At 38.9% G+C, this 23,976-nt stretch overlaps 4 protein-coding genes across 4 annotated transcripts; all 4 read left to right on the top strand.

Annotated features, from left to right (window-relative positions):
- Window positions 1-38: 38 nt before the first annotated feature.
- On the top strand, window positions 39-6,926 carry LOC106387684 (valine--tRNA ligase, chloroplastic/mitochondrial 2). Its single transcript, XM_013827587.3, has 27 exons — window positions 39-296; window positions 389-476; window positions 582-711; window positions 980-1,063; window positions 1,314-1,408; window positions 1,650-1,741; window positions 1,961-2,014; window positions 2,110-2,162; window positions 2,243-2,304; window positions 2,575-2,650; window positions 2,767-2,850; window positions 3,065-3,213; window positions 3,320-3,437; window positions 3,522-3,638; window positions 3,767-3,987; window positions 4,154-4,243; window positions 4,467-4,578; window positions 4,753-4,863; window positions 4,977-5,114; window positions 5,231-5,281; window positions 5,361-5,473; window positions 5,556-5,703; window positions 5,828-5,932; window positions 6,035-6,136; window positions 6,234-6,306; window positions 6,396-6,562; window positions 6,639-6,926. The coding sequence occupies exons 1-27, from the start codon at window positions 137-139 to the stop codon at window positions 6,768-6,770; spliced, it is 2,925 nt and encodes a 974-aa protein (XP_013683041.1). The 5' UTR covers window positions 39-136; the 3' UTR covers window positions 6,771-6,926.
- A 1,782-nt stretch (window positions 6,927-8,708) lies between these two features.
- LOC106387687 (myosin-binding protein 3-like) lies at window positions 8,709-11,579 on the top strand. Its single transcript, XM_013827589.3, has 3 exons — window positions 8,709-9,628; window positions 10,021-10,140; window positions 10,233-11,579. Exons 1-3 carry the CDS (start codon window positions 8,827-8,829, stop codon window positions 11,348-11,350), a joined length of 2,040 nt encoding a protein of 679 aa, XP_013683043.2. The 5' UTR covers window positions 8,709-8,826; the 3' UTR covers window positions 11,351-11,579.
- Window positions 11,580-12,361: 782 nt separating this feature from the next.
- LOC106387690 (WEB family protein At5g16730, chloroplastic) lies at window positions 12,362-15,618 on the top strand. The gene is made up of 3 exons (XM_048769099.1): window positions 12,362-12,620; window positions 12,789-12,978; window positions 13,164-15,618. Exons 1-3 carry the CDS (start codon window positions 12,604-12,606, stop codon window positions 15,405-15,407), a joined length of 2,451 nt encoding a protein of 816 aa, XP_048625056.1. The 5' UTR covers window positions 12,362-12,603; the 3' UTR covers window positions 15,408-15,618.
- A 62-nt stretch (window positions 15,619-15,680) lies between these two features.
- Window positions 15,681-23,960, top strand: LOC106387688. The gene is made up of 11 exons (XM_048769098.1): window positions 15,681-16,679; window positions 16,757-17,033; window positions 17,137-17,322; window positions 17,827-17,973; window positions 18,422-18,886; window positions 18,984-21,332; window positions 21,426-21,580; window positions 21,669-21,824; window positions 22,342-22,582; window positions 22,984-23,294; window positions 23,384-23,960. Exons 1-11 carry the CDS (start codon window positions 15,892-15,894, stop codon window positions 23,700-23,702), a joined length of 5,394 nt encoding a protein of 1,797 aa, XP_048625055.1. The 5' UTR covers window positions 15,681-15,891; the 3' UTR covers window positions 23,703-23,960.
- The last annotated feature ends 16 nt before the right edge of the window (window positions 23,961-23,976 follow it).

Below are 23,976 nucleotides of genomic sequence, written 5' to 3'. Positions count from 1 at the left end.
GAATAATTACAGAACTGCCCTTCTTTCATCTAATCCTCTGCTTTCAGTGACCTCCGTTTTACTCGGCGGCTTATCTTTGTTTTCCTGGGAAATTCAAAAACTTTTCTCGCCCCCAGATTTTCTCGGGGCTTCTGCCATGATTCTCCAGACGGGTTTCTCTCTACCCACGACTACTACTACTACAACGTTTCTGTCTCCCTGTTCTCCTCACCGGCTAAACACTCTGTTCTTCACTCACCGACGCCGTCGATTAGTTTCTCCGTCATGTTTCTCGAAACGTAGATTTTCCCTGTGTGGTACGTTTCTTCGCTATTCACCTCGAAAGTCGAAACCTTTATCCCTATTTAATTCGAATTCATCTTCTTCTTCTTCATCTTCTTCTCTTCAGTTGCTGCTGCTTCAGGAAGTGATGTCTTTACTTCTCCTGAGACATCCAAGAGCTTTGATTTTGCCTCTGAGGAGAAAATATACAAATGGTAAAAAACTTTCTGCTGATTTATTTGGAGTTTTCTGAGTTTGGATGTTAAAAAAGTAGAAGGCTTTGTTTTGTGTGTTAATTCTGATGATTCGTGGGTGTTTAGGTGGGAGTCGCAAGGGTACTTCAAACCAAGTTTCGACCAAGGAGGAGGCAAACCTTTTGTGATACCAATGCCACCTCCTAATGTCACTGGCTCCCTCCACATGGGCCATGCCATGTTTGTTACTCTTGAGGTTGTGGAATAATTTGACAGTCATTTGGGTATTCAGTTTATGTTTTTTTTTATAAAAAAAATTCAAGTTTCTTTAGTGTAGCTTTAGCTCTTGTGTTGCTTTTTTTTGTTTGATATATGTCTTTGCCAGTTTGTTAGGCGCTTTCAGTTGATTTGCGTGGTCGATTCTTTAGTAATGACATGCTGACATGCTCTGTCACATGCTTTTTGTGTGCATTAGCTGTGTTAGGCTATGGTTCTGCTATTCTCATCATTTTTGTTTTTTACAGGATATAATGGTTCGATATAATAGAATGAGAGGGAGGCCAACACTTTGGCTTCCAGGGACTGATCATGCTGGTATTGCCACTCAGGTTCATTTCCCCTTTTTAAAGTTCGAGATGTTCATGTTATTTATATTAGTGTTTGCGTGTTGTTTTCTGCTCACTTTGCTTTATCTCTTCTTCCCACTCCACTGCTCTCGTTCATATACCAAATACCAATCTCCCACATTCTCTTTATTAAAGTCCTTTGTTGTAGATATGTTTTGTACAGTTTGTATTTGCGTTGTTTGGTAAATGTTTCTGATGTATATTACTGAAGCTACAATATCTTTGTTTACAGTTGGTCGTGGAAAAGATGCTAGCATCAGAAGGCATTAAGAGAGTGGAGTTAGGTAGAGATGAGTTTACCAAAAGAGTCTGGCAATGGAAGGAGAAGTATGTTTTCTTACTTCAAAATATCTATTTGAAAAATATTTTTATTATACTCTGGCACTGTTTCATTCTTCGTACAAGTCATAGAACTTCTGAAAGATATGCAGTATTTCAGGAGAAAATTCCTGTACCTTTCTTGTTTACTATTTCAAAAGAAGTGCTTTCATTAAAAGATAAAATTCACAGTTTTTGTATACGTTAATGGTAAGGCTGGAATTATAGTTTGTGCTTTTTTTCTTCTCAGGTATGGTGGAACCATCACAAATCAGATTAAGAGACTGGGTGCTTCTTGTGATTGGAGTAGAGAGCGCTTCACTCTTGATGAGCAATTGAGTCGTAAGGCGTCTTTCTATAGTTTCCATATCTTTTAGATGGTGATTCTAAACGCGAAATTTAGTTGGTGCACAAAGTAGTCTTAATATGATTTTGAGTGGTATTTTTAGAACCATAAAGTAAAATATTATGCAGTTTCTAGGTGGCTCTTCAAGTTTCTCGCTGCTCTTATATCTTGAATTCATTCTGTACATTCCTTGACTATCCTTTACGCTGAATTAGGAGCTGTGGTCGAGGCTTTTGTGAAGCTTCATGACAAAGGGTTGATATACCAAGGTAAGCTATTATTACATGTTTTGATTTCTGTTGTCGTAGCTGTAAGTAGTGATGTGATGTACTCACACGAAGTTTGGTGTTTTTGGCATTTCCAGGATCTTACATGGTCAACTGGTCCCCTAATTTACAGACTGCTGTTTCAGACTTGGTATGTGGTGTATCTTATCTCAAACTCTGCTGTTTGCTTACCTTTTCTCTTTCTAGAAGTAATTGGCTTGTTCTTACCAGGAAGTAGAATATTCGGAGGAACCTGGATTTCTATACCATATTAAGTACCGTGTTGCTGGAAGGTACTGTCCAACTACCAGTACTGCCTTACTTCATTTTTAATATTCTCTGCTCTTTAAAGAATTCACAGAAGCATTTGTATATAGTTTGAAAAGTACCGAGGCTTTAGATTATGTGGTATGATCATTAAAACTTGGAACACAACTTTAGGCTCATAGGAGTTGCTTCGGCAGTAGTTAACTATCACATGTGCTAGTAAATTATTCTTGGAAGGTTAGTGACTACGTTTGTTTTAGTTATGGAAATGACTAATTTGATCTTTCCTCGTATAGTCCTGATTTTCTTACTATAGCAACGACACGTCCAGAGACATTGTTTGGTGATGTGGCCATTGCCGTGCATCCTGAGGTTGGTGTTTATATTTCTCTTATGTATATCTTTTTCTAATCGTTTCCTATAATAGGTTCTCTTTCACGGGCATCGTTTGAGCATTAATGTTGTGCAATGTGTTTGGCATCTGACAGGATGATCGTTATGCTAAGTATGTTGGTCAGACAGCAATTGTACCTATGACATATGGTCGTCATGTGCCAATTATTTCCGATAAGGTGAACTCAGATCTACTGCCTATGCTCTCTTTGTATTGTCTTTAGGATCAAGTATCTTTTCCTAAACTCAACAAGGAAAAGGCTACACTTGTTTTTTTCTTTCTTTTCTGTTCTCATGCCTTTCTCATCAGTATTTTTTCTTTTGCTGGAGTTCAGTAACTCAGAAGAGAGAAACTGAAGTGACCTCATCAGTGTTTTCTGTTTACCGTGGCAGTATGTTGATAAGGACTTTGGCACTGGTGTTCTGAAGATAAGTCCTGGGCATGATCACAACGATTATCTTGTTGCAAGGAAGCTAGGTCTCCCCATTTTGAATGTGATGAACAAGGATGGAACGCTAAATGACGTTGCTGGCTTGTTTTGGTAAATATTTTGATTTCAAAGCTGCATTAGTTTCACCATTATGCAATTGAAGACCTGATATTTCTTCTTAACGTCCATGGAACCTTAACATGCATTGTATTTTCAGTGGCCTTGACCGGTTTGCGGTGAGGGAGAAACTATGGGCAGATCTTGAGGAGACAGGTTTAGCTGTTAAAAAGGAGCCTCATACTTCACGAGTTCCAAGATCTCAGCGTGGTGGAGAAGTATTTTTCTGCTCACCCGGTATCAATTTTCCAGTTCGTTAGAAGTTCATATAATTTATCATGCATGGTTTAACTGGTGTTTAGGTTATTGAGCCACTTGTAAGCAAACAATGGTTTGTCCACATGGATCCTTTAGCTGAGAAGGCTCTTCTTGCTGTTGAGAAAAAAGAACTTACCATCATACCTGAGAGATTTGAGAAGGTATGCAAACGACTAGTTGTGTGCTATTAGTTGCTGAGCTGCTCTCTGTCTTTTTCTCTTGTCAATTTAGCAAATTCATTGCATACTTCTGCTTTGGCTTATATTATTTTTCATGTCGGCGCTTGCAGATATACAATCACTGGCTGACAAATATTAAGGATTGGTGCATAAGCCGGCAGCTGTGGTGGGGGCATCGCATACCAGTTTGGTATGTGGTTGGAAAGGATTGCGAGGAGGACTACATAGTTGCCAAAAATGCTGAAGAAGCCCTTGAGAAAGCTCATGAGAAGTATGGAAAAGATGTTGAGATATATCAGGATCCAGATGTTCTTGACACCTGGTTTTCCAGGTTAGTTGTATCTGTTTGGAGACGATTCCTCTCCCTGTGCTCCATTGCTATAGTAATAGTCTCTAGTTTAATCATGTGAAAATTTCAGGTTCTCCGAAACAGACTTTGAATTAGTGATTTTTATTTAACGACCTATATAACTTACCTAAGATGTTTCTTTCTGTAGCTCATTGTGGCCATTCAGCACCCTTGGCTGGCCTGACGTATCAGCGGAGGATTACAAAAACTTCTACCCTACAAATATGTTAGAAACAGGGTATATTCCTTTCTTCACTGGCTGCTACTATCAGGGCTAATGTTAATGCTAGACTCTTCATTAGTAATGTAATCTTTTAGGACCAGCACAATTTTTCTGTTACCAAGAAGGGATGTCTTAAATTACGTGAAACCCAGAAAGAAAATGCGTGTTTGTTGCAGTTGCTTTTTTTTTTAATTCACTTTACTTCTTCCAAATAACTATTCTCCTTTTGATTGGACAGGCATGACATACTATTTTTCTGGGTAGCAAGAATGGTTATGATGGGAATAGAATTTACAGGGACCGTTCCATTTACTCATGTCTACCTTCACGGACTTATACGGGACTCTGAAGTAAGTTTTAAGTTTTGCCTGTTCTAGTCATTGTGTGTATACTCAAGTTATGATCGATAGGCTTTTCATATCCTTATCTGTCACTTCTCTCTTTATGCTACTAAATGATAAATTAACTCAAGGGAAACTAGTATTATCGCCATGTAGTTGACCAGATTATTTGGAATTTTTCAGGGGAGAAAAATGTCAAAATCTCTAGGGAATGTGATTGATCCGCTTGACACAATCAAAGATTTTGGCACTGATGCTCTGAGATTTACGATTGCACTAGGAACTGCTGGTCAGGTTTGATCTCTACTTCTCTAGTGTGTTTAGCTAGCTGATCCCTTTTTCTTTTGTTTTTTTTGTATTTACGTCTGCTTTCCTTTCTATCTTTTCCCCGTTACCCTTTTTATTAGGATCTGAACTTATCTACTGAGAGGTTAACTGCAAATAAAGCATTCACCAACAAACTATGGAATGCTGGAAAGTTTGTGCTCCAGAGTCTGCCTAGTCTCAGCGATACATCTGCTTGGGAGAATCTGCTGGCCCTCAAGGTTTGCTTGCTTTTCCATCTCCATAACTTAGAATAGTTGCTCTCTGCGTACAATTTATCTTGAAATTTGACAACGTTCTATAAGAAAGCTTGTTTAACATTTTGCTTCTTTTTCAGCTTGACAAAGAGGAAACCCTGCTCAGTTTGCCTTTACCTGAATGTTGGGCGGTATAATATTTAAACACTGGAGTTATCAAAATAGTATTAATCTGCCTATCACCTTATATTCCTTTTGTGTTATCATCAGGTGTCAAAACTCCATATTCTCATTGATTCCGTCACAGCAAGCTATGAGAAGTTCTTCTTTGGGGATGTAGGAAGAGAAACATATGAATTCTTTTGGAGCGACTTTGCTGATTGGTATCTCCACTTGAACTCTTAACAACCAATACATGTTTCTTGGACTTAGCTGATTCACTAGTCTTACTATCTACTCTTTAAGGTATATTGAAGCCAGCAAATCTAGACTGTATGGATCTAGAGGCAATTCAGATTCTCTAGTTTCTCAGGCAGTTTTGTTATATGTCTTTGAGAATATACTTAAGCTGTTGCATCCCTTCATGCCATTTGTAACCGAGGATCTATGGCAGGTATTAATAACTTGCTCTCCACTTTTCTGTTTAGGTTTTTCATCTCTACATTTAATAGCCCCTTCACCATCTACTAGGCCATCTGGAATTGGCCGCTCTCACTGATTGCATTTTGTATTTGCAGGCACTACCCTACAGGAAAGAAGCGCTCATTGTATCTCCATGGCCACAAAATTCACTTCCAAGAAACGTTGAATCAATAAAAAGATTTGAGAATTTACAAGCTCTGGTCAGTATGAGTTTCTGCCTTCATATATTCTGCAAATCTCCAACAGAACCATAGGGGTTTAGGTTCAGAACATGTTGACACACTTGCCTGTTTAATTTGCAGACAAGAGCAATACGAAATGTACGAGCAGAGTATTCAGTGGAACCGGTAAAGCGTATATCTGCCTCGGTTGTTGGAAGTGCAGAGGTTGTTGGATACATCTCGGTCAGTAACTTTTGTCGTGTGGTAGCATGACATCCTTATGAATAAAGTTTATAATAGATTTGCCTTATTGAAAGCTTTGTCTTGTCTCTGGGTGCAGAAAGAAAAGGAGGTGTTAGCTCTTCTATCAAGGCTTGACTTGAACAACGTCCATTTTACCAACACCCCTCCTGGTATATATAATAATATTTTACTTATTTTACTCTCTTTTATCTCAACTCTTCCAACTCGTGGTCACAATCATGGTTTGGTCTTTCTTTAGATGATGCAAATCTCTCGGTCCACGTTGTAGCCAGTGAAGGACTAGAGGCGTATCTACCACTTGCTGCGATGGTTGATATATCTTCTGAAGTCCAACGCATTTCAAAACGTCTCTCCAAGATGCAAACTGAATATGACGCTCTCATCACTCGCCTTAATTCACCAAAGGTACACACCATTACCATCAAAAGAATGTTTTAAACACTTGTTAGATAAGCTTATTCGAAACGCATAAAAAATGTAGTTTTTGGAGAAAGCTCCAGAAGAAGTGGTGAGAGGTGTAAAGGAGAAAGCAGAAGAAGCAGAAGAGAAGATAAAGCTGACCAAAGCTAGGCTTGATTTTCTCAAGTCCACTACTTCTTTAGTGTCTCAGTGAATAAACTCACTGCCTCGAAGTAATTATTATGACTGGCCCATGTCGGCCCAAGGACCATCCACTATTTTGTCAAATGACACCTAATTTTTGTTTGAAAAATCAACCCAAAAATGGTACTATCAGAGAGAATCAATTACAACTTTATTGATCAGCGTCCTTCTGTCGGGGTCCATGCCTTTTTAAAGCGTCACTAGTTTTCAAGCAACAAAATAAAAGTGGATAATTTTATATTTGCTGGTTATAACTTATGCCAAAATTGTATTTATTATTCTTTAAATATCTTCACCAGCTAGGCAAAAAAAATGTGTACAATTTGCATATTCAAAGGTGTTCTGTTAGTTCCAAATTCAATTACAATTTTCATTTCTAAAAATTCCATTAACAATTTATCAGTTGTCGTACTTAGTTCAAACATGGTTTGGTTTGGATCAGAAACTCCGGTTTAATAAAATATACTATTCAGAGCATCTCTAAAAAAAACTCTATTTTGAAGTTTCCAAAAATCTATATTTGAAGTTTAAATGTTTTTTTCTCCAAAATCAAAACTTCAAACTCAATTTCAAAACTATTTGTATTTTATAATATGGTTTTTATATTTGTCATAACTAATTTAAACTCATAAAACTTTTATAAATAACTAGCACATATATAAACATATCACAACAATATTAATTAATGATATATTTTATTAAAATTTAAAAATTTAAATAAAAATAACTTAATTAATATTAAACTTCAAGTAAAATACCATATTATTCCATAAATGATTTTCGGAATGCATATATGATCTATTAGTGTATTTCGAAATAAAAATGGCTCTCCTCGTTTTTACTTTGTTGAAATCGGGTGATATTGATACTTGCAAATATATTAGATAAGAACAAGAAAGTAAAAGAGAAACATAAAATATTGCTAAAATACTAATTTCTTTTTGATGATATTAATACTCATGAATATATTCGATATGAAAAAAACAAAATTGTACGAAAAAGACATCAAAAACAACAACAACAACCATCTTCAGTTACACAAAAAAAATGTGAACAATATTTGAAAATTTTGAAGGTTCCGGATCAAACTTACCTGACTACTAGTGTTGTTGTAATATTTAAATTTGTGTAATAGTTATGTCTTTATGTAATTTTTTAAAATATTTTTTGTTAAATTTCTTTTGTATATTATTGTTTTTCTAGTTAAAATATTTTAAATCTTATTTTAAAGTTTTATTTAATTTTATCTATACAAGTTAAATTCGGTAAACAAAATTTAAAATATTTATGAGATATAAGTTTTTTAAGGATTAAAACAATATACAAAAAAAATATTTATGGATTATAAAGATGATGTGTGATTGTAGGGACCAAAATGCAGTTATAAAGTATTTTTTGGAGATGCTTAGTAAGCAGGTTGAGTTTTGTTTTTTGAAGGCGACTTGGTTTAGTGCAGTACAAATTTCATTTAGAGAAAAAAAATATTAATAAAGCTAATCACTGAAACAACAGTAATAAGCCACACCTAAAAGCAACCAGAAATTCTCACTTTAAAGATCTGTTTCCTTTTACCTTTTTTTTATGTTTCTTTTGACAACCTAATATTCATCATCACGCTCACTCTTTTTGCCTTTAGACAGCTTCTCAAATTTTCCAATATACTTTTTCCTGAAAATAAAAAAAATTAATAATCACATAACATGATGATAACAATTAACAATAGTTGTGAACCAACTCGACATATTATTATATCAATGGAAGAAATCATTGTTATGCAACGAGACACAATTTTGCTTTTCCTGAAATTACTCCACTTGTAATTACCAATCTTAATTTGAAAGGTTAATCACCTCTTTAGAGACCGGACCCAAGTTTAGGCTGGAATATTTATTCCGGTTCGGTTTTAAATCTGGTTCAGGTGACAACCAATTTAAACAAAGACAAAGACAGCGTGGTTTGCGCATGTTACCCGACACTATCATTTTCTCTCTCTCTTTCTCTCTCTCTCTTCTTTTCTCTCTCTTTCAGTTACAGCAGCGAAAGCTAGCAGAGAGGAGCCAACATCAATGGCTCCCAACACTTTCGCCACGAAGCTAAGCAGAAACACAAACAGAATCACAGTGATCTTAGTCTACGCCTTCCTCGAATGGCTTCTCATGTTCTTCATCTTCCTCAACTCCCTCTTCACTTGCTTCCTCGTCAAGTTCGCTTCTTTCTTCGGCCTCAAGCAAATCTGCCTTCTCTGTCCGAAGCTAGATCGAATCTTTGACCAAAACTCGGAAAACAGATTCACTTACAGAGAGCTGCTATGTCCGAACCACGTCGCGGAGCTAGCAAGTCTCAGTTTTTGCAAAACGCACGGGAAGTTATTAGCCGAGTCGGTGAGCTTGTGCTCGGATTGTTCAGATCGAGAGGAGCGGAGCAATATTGGTTTAGGGTTTTGCTCTTGTTGCGAGAAGAGCTTGGGAGAAAGACACTACCCTAATTACTTGCTTATCAAGTCATCGGTCTGGGGGAAGACTTTTGTGGACAGAGAGAACAGAGGATTGATCTTGGAGATGATTGATGATGATAAGATTGGAGATGGGTTTGAGATAGAGAGAGAATCAGAGTTCTTCAGAGAGAAACCAGAAGAAGGGAAGAGAGTAGAGCAGCAGCAAAATGGTGAAGTGATCTCAGATGTGGATAGCTATGGTGTAAGCCTAAGAGAAGTGTCTGAGGAGGATGGGTTAAGATCTGTACACAGCAGTCATTTTATTGGGAATGAAGATGAGATCCATGAACCTGAACAAATAGTTTTAGAGGAGAAACAAAGGGATGTTGATGACACAGGCGATGTTGCTATAGAAGGGGATGATAAAACTTCAGGTAAGAGTTAGAACACACAACCTAAGTTCAATGTTTAAGAAATCATTAATGATAGGCACTTTGTAAAGTACTATCGACTAGGCTGATTATTCGGGTTTAAATTTTAACGAATTATTAATTTATTTTATATAAACTTTACATTTATAAAAATGCATTTTAGTTTGAATTATCAAAATTACAAACAAAAGAAATCAGACAAATTTATGGATTTGTACTAACATGATTATTTAGTTTAACAGATTTAAACTAATTTAGATTGATTTAAACTGATTTTAAAACGGCTTTAAAAAAATTGTTTCTACTAAGACTAGACCGGCGCCAAAGTCTGAAAATGTATATCTGTTTGTTTGTTTGTTGGTCTCTAAAGATTCCTCATTTGTGATTACACACAGGGTGTGTGGAAGAAGTAGAAGAAACAGAAAGAGCAGTCTTGTTGGATGACCAGCATGGGAGCAATAATGAAGCTTTTGTCAGTGAAGATCTGTCTGTTGGAGTTGATCCTATTCTAACAGGTCTTGTGCACTACATGTGTATGCATCTTTGGTTTGGTTTTGTATATCTATGTTAAACACTTTTAGCTTGAATATCGGTTTCTCTTTCATAGGTAACCAAAATGAAGAAGAAGAAAAAGATCAAGAAGAAAAGCTTAAGGAGTTTCCGGAAACTCCAACTTCAGAGGGTAGTTTACTCCACAAGAAACTTCTTTTTCTTTCCAAAAATGATTATGCAGCTGCTGAAGATGCAAGAGATGTGAGCATACCAGTGAGTGATACGGACGGTGATGACCCTATAAGAACCATCGAACGTCTGAAAGAGACAGTGAGATCAGAACAAGAAGCACTGAGAGGCTTATACGCAGAGCTGGAAGAAGAGAGAAGCGCGTCTGCTATAGCAGCTAACCAGACAATGGCGATGATCACGAGGCTACAAGAAGAGAAAGCCAAAGTTCAGATGGAAGCCTTGCAGTACCACAGAATGATGGAGGAACAAGCCGAGTACGATCAAGAAGCCTTGCAGCTGTTGAACCATCTGATGGTTAAAAGAGAGAAAGAGAAGGAAGAGCTTCAGAGAGAGCTTGATGTTTGTAAGGCTAAGGTTTTGCAGTATGAGAAGAACAAAACCAAATGCGAGGTTACTGATGATGATGATAAGGAGGAGGATAAGTGTTCTGAGACGGATGTGGATTTAGAGAAGATAACGTTGGATTGTGTAAAACACATGGGGATGCTTGATGAGTCTTTATCAGAGTTTGAGGAAGAGAGGTTAGTGATTTTGGATCAGCTTAAGGTGTTAGAGGACAGGCTATTGACAATGCAAGACAAAGAATCTGCAGGAGAGTTCAGTAATAGTTATGAAGGAGAGAGTTATGAACATGAAGAAGGACTAACAATGGCATCGATGGCAAAGAGTCTGCTTCCTCTTCTAGACGCTGCGGAGAACGAATCAGAAGATGAGTATCAAGAACTACAACAGGAATCAGTTGAGAAGAGCGTTGGCTGTGAAAGTGAGAAGCTAGAGATCATCAAACAAGTTGATAGTGTCTACGAGAGGCTACAGGTGCTGGAAACAGATGGAGAGTTTATGAAAAGCTGTATGAGTTCGACGAAGAAAGGTGACAAAGGAACGGATCTTCTTCAAGATATATTGCAGCATCTCCGTGATCTCAGGAACATTGAACTCACTGACACAATCGAGAACCAGACAAAGCATGAGGACGAATGATGTTTTCTTTACAAGAGTTCCAAACTTTATGATCACAGTTATTCAGAGAGGTTTCAAGAATCGGAATCAATGTTGCTCAAGTGGAGGAGGATCTGAGTGTTTCAGAAATTCTTAGATGTGTTCGTGTTTGTGTCCTCTTTTGTTTTTGTTTGGACTAAACAAAAAGGTTTCACGTTAGTCTTTGGATTTGTACCTGTACCTGTCATGTAAAGTGTTTGTGTTTCTTGTAGTTCATGAGAGTTTTCAAGTTGGAGAAAAGGAAATGCTCATAGTTACACTTACAACAATGGCACATAAAAGCCCATCTGCTTTCTTTCTTTTCTATAAAGCCCACTTCAAGTTGCAGGGCTTTGTTGTACAATCCTAATAACTTTCTAAAATATTTCAAATGAATTTTCTGTAAAATGTGTAAAAATTACTAATTTTTAATTTTTTTCTGAAAAATACTAATTTTTGATTAATGATTAAATACTCAAAATAGACTTATATCATGTAAAAACCCAAAATTATAACTTTATATAGAAAATATAAATTATATCAAATACTTTTAATGTAATTTTCATTTTATAGGTTATATAAATAATTGAACTGTGTTATTAGTTTTTTAAAGTTAAACTTTCTACATCAACCAAGAAGATATGTTCTTTTTTTTCTAATAAAGAGCCAATAAGATATGTTTATATGCTGAGAACTCAAATTTTGCACTATTCATTTTTGTTGCCACAGTGTATATGAATTTTTTTTTTCTTATGATGGAATTGTATATCAACCGTCAAGTATTAGTATTTAATTCAGCAATAAAAAATCCCGAAGAAAAAGAAGAAATTGCTGAATAACGACAGCCGTTGATCTGTGTAACGGCAATGATATGACAACAGTGATGGTGGTTCGCTGTCATTTTGATTGGACTAAAGAACAGCCTGGGTCACTTTCGTCATTTTTACCTACCTTCACGTTCTTCATTTTCTTCTTATTTTTGTAATTAATTAACTATAGATAGTAGTAGTAATTAAATTAATAATGGACTAGTGGTTGGTTTATTATCTGTTTTGGTACATCGGATCGGTAGGAGAATCGAATATGTATTTTATTTAATTAAAGAAATTCGTGTTAATTTTCTTTTCGGATTTTTCGGAGTGTGGCCACTCTGGAGACAGCCACAACTTCTTCTTCTACCATTCTTCATTCTAAACATTGTTTCATAATTATCTTCTTCAACTTGAGCCTGGCGGTGGTTGTCGGTGACAGTGGCTATGACTTCGAAGACCAAGTAAGACTCACTACTCAGTTTCATACTATTGTCCTTTGATTCTTATAGTTAGAATCAGATCAGATCTGGGAGTTACTATTTTGAGAAATTGTCAATGATGATCGAGTTAGATCCAATTATTTTATTTTGATAAAATTGTCTGTGTTTGCTTGTGTTCTGTCGGAACAGGACTAGTGTGTCGGAAACTACTCCTGGAAAATCATCTCCTTCAACTCCGAGAGTAGCAAAATTAAGTAGGCCAGTGAATAAATCTGAAACCAGTTCTCCAAGCTCGCGCCTTTCACTTGATCGTTCTTCCCCATCTTCAAAGTCTTCTCCTGCTGAGAGACGATCACCAAAGGTTCCAACTCCACCAGAGGTAAACTGCTGTTGAATGGTTTTATACTTCTCCGTAGATGCCATTGATTGAAGTTAGATAGATAATCACTGTATGAAACATTTACATCTGTGTCTATTCTAGTCATTTAATATAATTTGTCTGCGGTGGGTTTTCAATGTTAACATGGCACTTAACAACTAATTTGTTTTGTAATGTATTTGCAGAAAACTCAAGCGCGGGGATTAGTGGCGAAAGGATCTGAGCCGCAGACCAGGTTGACTCTGACTCAAATCAAAGAAGATCTGAAGAAAGCTAATGAGAAGATATCATCATTAGAGAAGGAGAAAGCTAAAGCACTTGATGAACTCAAAGAAGCTAAAAAAGAGGCTGAAGAAGCAACTCTGAAGCTGGACGATGCTTTAAAAGCTCAAAAAAGCGCCGAGGAGAGTTCAGAGATTGAGAGGTTTCAGGCTGTTGAGGCAGGGATGAAGAAAGAAGAAGAGTTAAAGAAAGAACTCGAGGATGTCAAGAACCAACATGCTTCAGATTCCGCTGCTATTCTCTCGGTTAGACAGGAGCTTGAGAAGGTCAATGAAGCATTAGCTGCAGCCAATGAGGCCAAGAGCAAGGCCTTGAGCCAAGCGGATGATTCTAGCAAGACTGCTGAGATTCATGCGGAGAAAGTTGAGATCTTGTCTTCGGAGCTGACGAGGTTGAAAGCTCTGCTTGATTCAACCCGAGAGAAGAAGGAGATTACAAGCAGCGAAGTGGTTGCTAAACTAGAAGAGGAGATTGTGGGTTTGAAGAGAGATCTTGAGAAAGCGAAAGGCTTTGAGGCAGAGGTTAAAGAGCAAGAGATGACCATCGGGAAGCTTAAAGCTGATCTCGAAGCTGCAAAGGCGGGAGAATCTTCTGCACAGAGCTCATCTGAGGAGTGGAAGAGCAAAGCCAAAGAGCTGGAGGAACAGTTAAAAGAAGCTAACGAGTTGGAGAGATCTGTGATGAAACAACTCGAAGGAAGCAATGATAAGTTGCACGAAACAGAATCCGAAATCACTCATCTCAAGGAGAAGATCGTTGCCTTGGAGACAACAGTTGCTAGACAAAAGGAGGATCTTGAGGAATCTGAGCAACGGTTAGAAGAACTGTCCAAGATCGAAAAAGAAGTAGAGAGCTTAAAGAACGAGCTTGAAACCGCCGAGGAGGAGAAGAACCGTGCATTAGATAAAGAGCAAGATACTTCTCTAAACGTCCAGAGACTCCTGGAACAGAGAAAGAAGCTCTTAGCAGACCTGGCAATCTCAAAGGAGGAAGAGGAGAAGAGCAAGAAAGCAATGGAGAGCCTAGCTTCTGCCTTGCACGAAGTTTCGAGCGAAGGAAGGGAGATGAAAGAGAGGCTGCTGAGCCAAGGCGACCACGAGTACGAGACGCAGATAGAAGACCTGAAGCTGGTCATCAAAGCGACGAGCGAGAAGTACGAGAACATGCTGGAGGAAGCGAGGCACGAGATCGATGTGCTCGTTAGCGCGGTGGAGCAGACCAAGAAGCATTTCGAGGGGTCGAAGACTGAGTGGGAGATGAGAGAAGCGAATCTGGTGAGCTACGTGAAGAAGATGGAAGAGGAAGTTGCTTCGAAAGGGAAAGAGATGAATCGGTTGGATAATCTGCTGAAGAGGACTAAGGAGGAAGCTGATGCGGCTTGGAAGAAGGAAGCTCAGACGAAAGAGAGTTTGAGAGAAGTGGAAGAGGAGATGGTTTATCTTCAGGAGTCTCTTGGGGAAGCAAAGGCAGAGAGTATGAAACTGAAAGAGAATCTGTTGGATAAAGAAACAGAGTTTCAGAGCGTGGTTCACGAGAACGAGGATCTGAAGGCAAAGGAAGATGTTGCTACAAAGAAGATAGAGGAGCTATCGAAGTTACTAGAGGAAGCAACATTGGCCAAGAAGAAAGCAGAAGAGGAGGAGGAGGTGGAGCTCAGTGAAACTGAAAAGGAGTATGATTTGCTACCGAAAGTGGTTGAGTTTTCATCTGAGAACGGTCATAAAAGTGTAGAAGAGAAGTCTCCTAAAGTCAAAACCATTGACGAGGAAGCTCCAGAGGAACATATCAGCAATGGGAATGGTGTGGAGGAGAAAGACATGAATGGAATGAAGGAGAAGAAAGAAGAATGTCAAGGTGATGATGACAAAGATGATTCGGTGAAAGTTATGTTCAAAATGTGGGAAAGTTGCCAAATCGAGAAGAAAGAAGCGTTTCCAGACAAGAATCTTCCACTAGAGACTCAAGAAGAAGAGGAAGAAGACTCGAGCAAAATCGATGAAAACGATAAAACCTCAACAGAGAACAACGTAGATGAAATCGGAACCGAAGATCAGCTTGTGATGGAGAAGAAACTCAAGAAGAAGAAGACTTTGCTTGGTAAAGTTGGGAACCTTCTCAAGAAGAAAGCACCTGTGAACCCAAAATAACAAAACTCTTCGAGGTAATGAAAGCTTATATATAGAAGAAACATATATGTCTCTGTATACTTCATCAGTGTTCGTTATATATATTTGTTGGTTTCTGATTCTTTTTCTTTGATTATGTAAAGGTTTGTGTGTTTATGTGATGATAGACTTATGTGTTGAACTGGAATCTTTTTGGTTCACTTTTTTAAATTGAAGAAACTTTTCATGGAAATGGAGAGAGATCACTTCACCATGATACAAATAGTTTGGCAACATTAGCTAAAGTTAGAAAGATGACATCTCTCAAATCTAACGGCTGTCATACACTATGGAGACTTAATCTAACGGTTGAGAATAGAATAATCACAATCTCTCACGACGAGCCGTTCCCGTCACAATCACCTTCGATAACTTCTTCTTCTTCTTCGTCTCTCTCTCGAACTCTCTTTGTCTGTTACGAGCTTCTTAGACGACGAATCAATCTGTGTATTCTCTCTGTGCTGAGATGTACTCGTCGTCCAATTTTCTTCCGTTTCCACCGGCGCGGCAACCGCGCCTGGCTACTATACCCACCGCCTCTCCGTTCATGCTCCGCCGGAGCTCTTACGGATTCGGTGTGTTTCACAGAAAGCGTGCTCGTTTCAAGAGACAGAGCCGGAGCTTGGTTTTAGTGAGCTCCTCGTTTCTTCCTCCGCCGTTCGATGGCAGCGTTCCTCTCGATTCCTTGGCTCCGTCTCTCGCCGGCTTCGCTTCCGGTTTGGCGGTTTCTCTTTCGTCGAGGCTATTTGGAAGATCTGTGGGGATTAGTGATCGAAGAAGGAGCGTTGATGAAGTTGTAGGGGAGTGGATTCTGTTCGCGAGCCCCACGCCGTTCAACAGATTCGTTCTCCTCCGATGCTCGTTACTCTCGTTTGATCTTAGTGTAGGCCAAGAAGGAGAGCTTGTTGAGAGTCTGAGCGATAGGCTCGTGAAGGAAGAGAGACATTTCGTTACTCTAGACCGCGGGAAGATTGTAACGTCCGAAAGAGCTGCGGAGGAGGATAAGCGGTTGGAGTATCAGAGGATCTGCATCACTACAGAGGACGGCGGCGTTGTTTCCCTTGATTTCCCGGCGGAATTGGATCTTAGGGAGGAGCGTGGGATGGACACGACTGTGATTCTGATCCCGGGAACGCCGGAAGGGAGCATGGATCAAAGCGTTCGGTCATTTGTAAGCGAGGCTCTGAGACGTGGCGTGTTCCCTGTGGTGATGAACCCTAGAGGATGTGCTGGCTCGCCTCTCACTACACCTCGGTGAGGAGCTAGATTCAACTTGTTTGGAATCTTATTTGAATTGATTCCAGACATTTTGTAATTGTTTGATTCTGTAGGTTATTCACAGCTGCTGATAGTGATGATATATCAACAGCTATACGATTCTTGACCAAGACAAGGCCATGGACGACACTTATGGGCGTTGGCCGAGGATATGGTGCAAATATGTTGACAAAGTACCTTGCAGAAGCTGGGGAGAGAACACCTCTTACAGCTGCTGTTTGCATTGATAATCCCTTTGACCTGGAGGAGATCACAAGAACATCTCCTTATTGTACTAGCTTGGATCAACAGCTTACTGGTGGATTAGTAGAGATACTTCTGGCAAACAAGGTTGGGGTTTGCTTATAATAAAACGCATCATTATGATTTATGAAGTCACTTTGGGTGAGCTCTTCTTCTTATTTACTGGGTTGTGCAAATGGACACCTTCTAGGAACTTTTTCAAGGCAGGGCAAAAGCCTTTGATGTTGGAAAAGCTTTGTCTTCAAAATCAGTGCGTGATTTTGACAAAGCCTTATCCATGGTGGCAAATGGTTTCGAGAGTTTAGAAGATTTCTATGCCAGTTGTGCCACCAGAGATGTGATTGGGGAAGTAAAAATTCCTGTCCTCTTTATACAGGTGATTATTCTGGCTTTGAAGTTATGTCTAAGGTTACTCCTCCCTTTACGATCTTATACCTCTAAGTCTCTAACTCGGAACTGCTTTGTTTTATGGTATCATATTAGTTAGGATTTCATTATTATCTTACTTAAGGAATTCATTGTAGGGGAGGCGACTCTAGTTTCATTGAGATACAGATAGATCAGTTATAGAACTATTAGATACTGTATTACTCAAGTTAAGGGAGATTCTTATCTTGCACGGATCATAATTCAAACTGAGGGTAATGTTGAATGAGATGCTATAATGACATTATTTTAAGGTGATGTTGGCAGTGGTACAAAATTAGATCTTGATCCTTCACATAAACATGCTTTTTAATTTCCTTAAAAGGGAACAATAGGCGCTTGTTAGGTTTTATTTTACATGTAAACGTCTAGATAGTCTAAAACTGGTTTCTTAAGCCCTTCTGTGAATAATGTTGTACATCTTTTGACTCACGAAATTGCTTATATTTGTCAGAATGACGATGTAGTGCCACTTTATTCGACACCACGTAGCTCAATAGCTGAAAACCCATTTACAAGCCTGCTTCTGTGCTCTTCTTCACCAAATCTGATCGATGGATGTACAGTGGCCGTGTCGTGGTGCCAGGACCTTGCGATTGAGGCAATTTCTCTTCCTTTCTCTCTCAGATGCACACATAGTCATGCATGCACGCATATATTTCCTTATAATTGAACATTGGTGATCATTATTTACTACATCTTGGTAAAAAAATTGTTTCTTCATGTAATTTAAGAATCCATGTTATTACTTATTTTTTTCATAAAGAGATGATTTTTTTGTCGTTTTTATATCTATTTTGGTCACTATCTGATAGATAAAAGGCAGGCATGATACTCTTTATATCCAAGGGGCTCATTTTTCGATCATGTTGTTAGTAACTTGTTTTATGTGTGTATATATGATGGATAAAAGGCAGGTATTCTGGTTAAAATGATGAAAGTCCATCCGTCTTTCATGGAATAGTATTATTTTCTTTAATTGTTAGTCGACTCTCCTGTTACATTCATTTCTAAATCTGCGAGATTGATTTCTTATATTGGCCGTGCAGTGGTTGACTGCCGTAGAGCTTGGGCTTCTGAAAGGTCGTCATCCACTTTTGAAAGACGTGGATGTTACTGTTAACCCTTCAAAAGGCTTGGTTCTTTCGGAAGCCAAGACACCTGAAAAAGGTATCACTGCCCAGAAGCTCGCGCAGGTAGCTCGAGGAAAGACGGTTAATGGTTACTATGTAGATCCTTCCAGGAAAACACTTGAAGACAGTTACATCACCCCGAAGTCTAGTTTGCCCTTTGGAACAGAGTTAGAGAAGAATGTAAAAATCAATACTGGATCTGATGAGCCAGTAAATGGTGGAGTTTCAACAAGCGGTCCTGTCAATGTTGAATTAGTCGACGATGATAAGTCCGATGAAGAAGAAAGTGAAAGAGGCGATATGTTGCAGACTGCAGAAGTGGTCGTGAACATGCTTGATCTAACCATGCCTGGCACCCTGAAAGCTGAAGAGAAGAAAAAGGTAACACCTAACGTGGCAAATGTAAAAACATTTTTTAGAAGTTGTACTGTGGTCGCTGCATTAACAATTGCTTGACAATTACTCAGTAAATGTCTAGGTTATGGATGCTGTTGGGCGAGGAGAGACAGTTGTTAAAGCTTTACAAGATGCCGTGCCAGAAGACGTTCGTGGGAAGCTAACAACAGCTTTAACTGAGATCATGCAGTCAGGTGGCAGTAAGCTAAAGTTTGAGAAGCTTAACCTTCCTAGTTTATCACCAGGAATTGGAAAAGCGGAGGAAGCAAAGAAAGAACCGTTAAGTACCACAGGTCAAAAGGATTCACATTCTGATCCAATAAAGAAGAGCGATGGTGGAATAGAACCAGAGCATTCCTCTTCCAAGGCTTCCCAGAAAGATGATAATGGAAAGTCCCAACTCGTCAACAGTGATCAAGATGATAGCTCTGTTCTTACTAAGAAAGGTAATGATGAGCCAGGGAGTCTTGGAAACAACGAGTCATCTGCTAATGAAAAGAATAGTGCAGCTGATGTTTCTGAGAAGGCTTCTGAAGCAAAGGTTGATACCAACAAAGGGCAGCCAATTGGCACAAATGATATTACTAGTGATGATGACAAAGTGGACCAAGGTTCAGTAATAACCAAGCCTCAAAGACAGGAAGAAACTAATAAAAACGATGAAAAAGGAGCACCTGTGGCCAATGAAAATTCCAGTGCATCTGATTCTCTTGAGAAGGCTTCAGATGCAAAAGTTGATGGTAGCAACCAAGGGCAACCAATCAGTGCAGACAATGTAATTAGTGGTGAAGACAAAGCGGACCAAAGTGCTCTATTAGCTCAGCAACAAAGAAAGGATGAAACCACTAAAAATGATGATGACGCAAAACAATCTGCCACCGACCAAGACAAAGTGGCATCTACTGGCAACGATGGGGATGGTGGAGAAACTACTGCTTCGCAGTCTGTAAAGAAAGAAGAAATTGATGATCAGAACAAAGAAACAAAAATTATGGAACCTGTATCTGACCAATCTACGCCAGCAATTCAGGAACCAAACCAGGCCAAGTTTAATGTTTCGCAAGCATTTGAAGCACTGACAGGGATGGATGATTCAACCCAGGTCGCTGTCAATAGTGTGTTCGGTGTGCTTGAAAATATGATTACTCAGCTAGATGAAGAAAAGAAAGAAGGGAATGAGGAAAATGATGAGAAGAATCTCAAGGATGAGAAGAACACGGAAGATAAGAATGTCACAGATGTGAAGAATGTCGTGGATGAGAAGACTGTCACAGAAGAGAATATAAGGTCTCAATCTGAAGACCAAACTCCCTACAACGAAGAAGTGGAATGCCAGACGTCCTCTGAAGAATCACATGATCATGAAACTGAAAAAGGTTCTGACAATGATAATTCAACCTGGTTGATGAGTAAAAAGCATTTGGGTGGAGATGAATCTGTGATTGGTCAGCATCTACCAAAGACTTTGCCTGCAAAAAATACATATTCGAATTCTTCTTATGATGGTTACCTTGGCGAGGAACTTTCAGAAGAGCAGATTGCAAAACAGTTGGACTTAGATACAACCACTGCACTCATGCTTGATTATTATCCAGAGGAAGGTAAATGGAAGCTCCTCGATCAACAACCAGAATACTTGAGTAACCTTGCTGATAATGCAGCAGTCAGCAGAGAGACGCACAGAAATGTTGAGGTTCATTCAACCAGTGTTAGTAATGAACAGAACATCATTGAGCCTTCATATGTGATATTGGACCATGAACAAGAGGTGGAACTCTCTGAAATGCATGATGCAGTGGAAGATAGAAATGACGGCCTTCACAAATCAAAGGAAGGGTGTGATGAATTAGAGCACCTCATCAAAGTTATTGTATCAGACTCTTTGAATGTAGAAGTTCAACGCAGGATGAATTCAGCTGGCATGAAACAATTCGAGTCTCAACTCAGTCGAGATATAAAAAGGGTAGCAAATGCAATTTCTTTTGCTGTTGTATATGGGGAGCCTACTTGGACTTTCAAAACGAATAGCAAAAATTCCAACATTCCTGCTGGAAAAGTAGGTAAACTTCGTGGGAATGCTATCATTAGGGCAATTTCATCTGCTGTTCAAGAAGCGCATTTTCTCAGGCAAGTATTGCCTGTTGGTGTTGTTGTTGGCTCCGTTTTAGCTGCTCTGAGAAAATATTTCGATGTATCCACAACAACCGATAACGCCGAGAGAGATATTGTCGTGGGTAGAGCACAAAAACATGGGAACAATGGTGCAACAAAGAATGTTGTGCCAACCCAAACGAGCCGAAAGAGCAAACAGAAGAACTCGAGTATTGGAGAAATGGTGGAATCTGGCCTGCAAAATATCAGCAATGAGCCTGTTATGGTTGGTGCTGTAACAGCTGCTCTTGGTGCATCTGCTATGCTGGTTCAGCATGAGGTATTGTTTAACATTAGCAATCAGATGAAAATATTTTAAAACAACGGATTAAACGAACATGTTTGCCCTTTATAATTAATGCATGTGGTACAGGATACACAAAGCGGTGGCATCATGTCAAAACCATCGGAGAAAGAAAGTAAACAGAAAGACCAGAGCAGTATGGTAGCAAGTTTTGCTGAGAAAGCCATGTCTATAGCTGGTCCTGCGGTCCCAACAAAGGAAAGTGGTGAAGTGGATCAAGAAAGGTATTGAAAAGTAGATATATCAATTTCTCTACATCAATGCCCCGCGTTTATTCCTGATTTGAAATTCCTTGATTTTGCATGTGAACAGGATTGTGACGATGTTGGCAGATTTGGGTCAGAGGGGTGGCATATTGAGGCTAGTTGGGAAACTCGCCTTGCTTTGGGGTGGCCTTCGTGGTGCTATGAGTCTAACTGATAAGCTAATCCAATTTCTGCATGTGGATGAGTGGCCCTTACTGAAGAGGTAAGCTGATTTTTACCCTAAGTATCTGTTAATGTCCACTATCTCGCAACTTATGTGATTAGCTGTGAAGTAGGCGCTTCTGATTTTTTTATCCAAAAATTAGACCAGTCCCCTTTTATATGCGTTTTTTACGTTGGATGTATATATTTGTATTACTCTTGGTTTTTCATTAATCTAAGTTTTATAGTTTAAAAGGCTCTTAGATGAAATGAACTCTGAACAATCATTGTGTGTTAACCATCTTCTAGAAGACAAACAGGAGAACTAACTTCTGATTCGTCACTACACATTTTCAAGTGATATTTTCATTCTTAGTGTGCTGATTTTTCACTACATGGTTGCGAGTGAATTCTTCGCTCTTAATATGCTAAATTCGAGTAGGGGAACAGTCATGTTAATGTTTCGTACTCTTTTTTAGTACCATAAGTAGAGTCTTCCGATTCTTCTTCATATTAACTGATCCTAATAATTCTCGTATGTGTCATCTCTCTTTTCTTTTTTCGTTTCTGTTAATTAGGGTTGTGGGATTTGTTGGAATGGTGCTCGTTCTGTGGTCACCGGTTGTGATACCATTGCTTCCAACACTTGTCCAGAGCTGGTCCACAAGTACTCCATCTAGAGTGGCAGAACTAGCTAGTGTAGTTGGCCTCTACGTTGCTGTTTTTATGCTTGTCATGCTATGGGGAAAGAGAGTAAGAAAGTATGAAAACCCATTCAGGCAATATGGGCTTGATTTCAAGGCACCGGCCAAAAAACAGGTATTTTGAGCTAAGAATATTAGAATGGCTTGTTTTCTGTGCACTGGTGGAGAATGTTTTTTGACCATAATTACTTCGTTAACCACTAGGCCTAACCTTGTAACCGCGGTCATGCCTTATGGATTCTTCATTTGCGCATTAGCATTAGTTTCCAACAGAGATTTGAAAAAAGAAATTCACGATTTGCCAATTTGTTTTGATTAAGATACCTGGGGACATTTTTCAAACAGAATAAGCTGAATGAAATTAGGTTTATTGAATTTATTTCTGTGTTTTCAGCAAAATTTGACGTAGCTGTGATTTTCCTTTTTCCTATAACATTACATGTTCTCCTTATTTTCACTTCCGTAGATACATGCCATAAAAACAGTAGAAATAATCATGCGGTTAATTCCTTGCAGATTCAAGAGTTTTTGAAGGCCTTGGCAGGGGGAATCACAGTCGTTCTATTAATACAGTCCATAAATACAATATTAGGAGCTGCAATTTTATCTCGGCCGCCATATCTTCCACATCCATTCGATGCCATGAAGTGGCTTAAAGGATGCGCGCAGGTGCTTCTGCTGGTAGTTAAGGGATTTACAGCTGCGACGTTTGTTGTATTTGTGGAAGAGTTGCTCTTCAGATCATGGATGCCTAACGAGATCGCTATAGATACAGGATACCATCAAAGCATTATCATTACAGGGCTCGTATTTGCCTTGTTCCAGAGGTATTTCTCCCTTTTTCTTCAGAGTATTTGATTGTTCAGAGTTGTGCATCTTATATGCTAAGTATATTTGTTTTATTGTGGAATTCCAGATCTCTGAGATCAGTTCCAGGGTTCTGGCTTCTGTCGTTGGGACTCGCAGGGGCTCGTGAAAGAAGCAAAGGGAATCTGATTGTTCCAATCGGGTTGCGAACGGGGATAATAGCAACAAGCTTTATACTTCACACTGGTGGATTCGTTACCTACAACACGAGCTCCCCGGTTTGGATTGCAGGGACTCGCCCGTTGCAGCCTTTTAGCGGATTGGTTGGGTTTGTGGTCTCTTTGGCGCTGGCTCTCATTCTTTATCCAAGACCTTCTCCAGAAACCAAGATGCAAAAATACAATTTAGAAACAGAAGCCAAAGAATAAGTAACAACGGTTTTTTTATGCTCATACCGTCTCTGTGATTTGCAGAGTGAGAACAGATTTACTGTGCGCCAAAGGATACGATAGGAGTAGGTGAAAGTATAAAGGTGGGGACAGAATAAGAGCTTCGGATTCACAGACTTGTAAGTAGGAAGAAGCGCAAGACCCCTTATGTACCTAGTAGAGTATATAGTCTTTTGTTTAGTCACAATTCATCATAACAATGTATAAAGAAGTAATAATATATAGTTGTAGATGGTCTTTTGAGCAAGACAGA

This window comes from Brassica napus, chromosome C9 (genome assembly GCF_020379485.1).
Source record: "Brassica napus cultivar Da-Ae chromosome C9, Da-Ae, whole genome shotgun sequence".
Lineage (NCBI taxonomy): Eukaryota > Viridiplantae > Streptophyta > Magnoliopsida > Brassicales > Brassicaceae > Brassica > Brassica napus.
This window is presented reverse-complemented; position numbering and strand designations above follow the sequence as displayed.

Bases quoted from the DNA above. Each gene is read 5' to 3' on its own strand.
- LOC106387688 (XM_048769098.1), top strand. From the start codon at position 15,892: ATGTACTCGTCGTCCAATTTTCTTCCGTTTCCACCGGCGCGGCAACCG. The intron at 17,974-18,421 runs GCAATTTCTCTT...TTGGCCGTGCAG, and splicing joins GCCAGGACCTTGCGATTGAG to TGGTTGACTGCCGTAGAGCT. The intron at 21,581-21,668 runs GTATTGAAAAGT...GCATGTGAACAG, and splicing joins GGTGAAGTGGATCAAGAAAG to GATTGTGACGATGTTGGCAG.
- LOC106387684 (XM_013827587.3), top strand. From the start codon at position 137: ATGATTCTCCAGACGGGTTTCTCTCTACCCACGACTACTACTACTACA. The intron at 1,409-1,649 runs GTATGTTTTCTT...TTTTCTTCTCAG, and splicing joins GTCTGGCAATGGAAGGAGAA to GTATGGTGGAACCATCACAA. The intron at 2,851-3,064 runs GTGAACTCAGAT...TTACCGTGGCAG, and splicing joins TGCCAATTATTTCCGATAAG to TATGTTGATAAGGACTTTGG.
- LOC106387687 (XM_013827589.3), top strand. From the start codon at position 8,827: ATGGCTCCCAACACTTTCGCCACGAAGCTAAGCAGAAACACAAACAGA. The intron at 9,629-10,020 runs GTAAGAGTTAGA...GATTACACACAG, and splicing joins AGGGGATGATAAAACTTCAG to GGTGTGTGGAAGAAGTAGAA. The intron at 10,141-10,232 runs GTCTTGTGCACT...TCTCTTTCATAG, and splicing joins AGTTGATCCTATTCTAACAG to GTAACCAAAATGAAGAAGAA.
- LOC106387690 (XM_048769099.1), top strand. The intron at 12,979-13,163 runs GTAAACTGCTGT...ATGTATTTGCAG, and splicing joins AGGTTCCAACTCCACCAGAG to AAAACTCAAGCGCGGGGATT.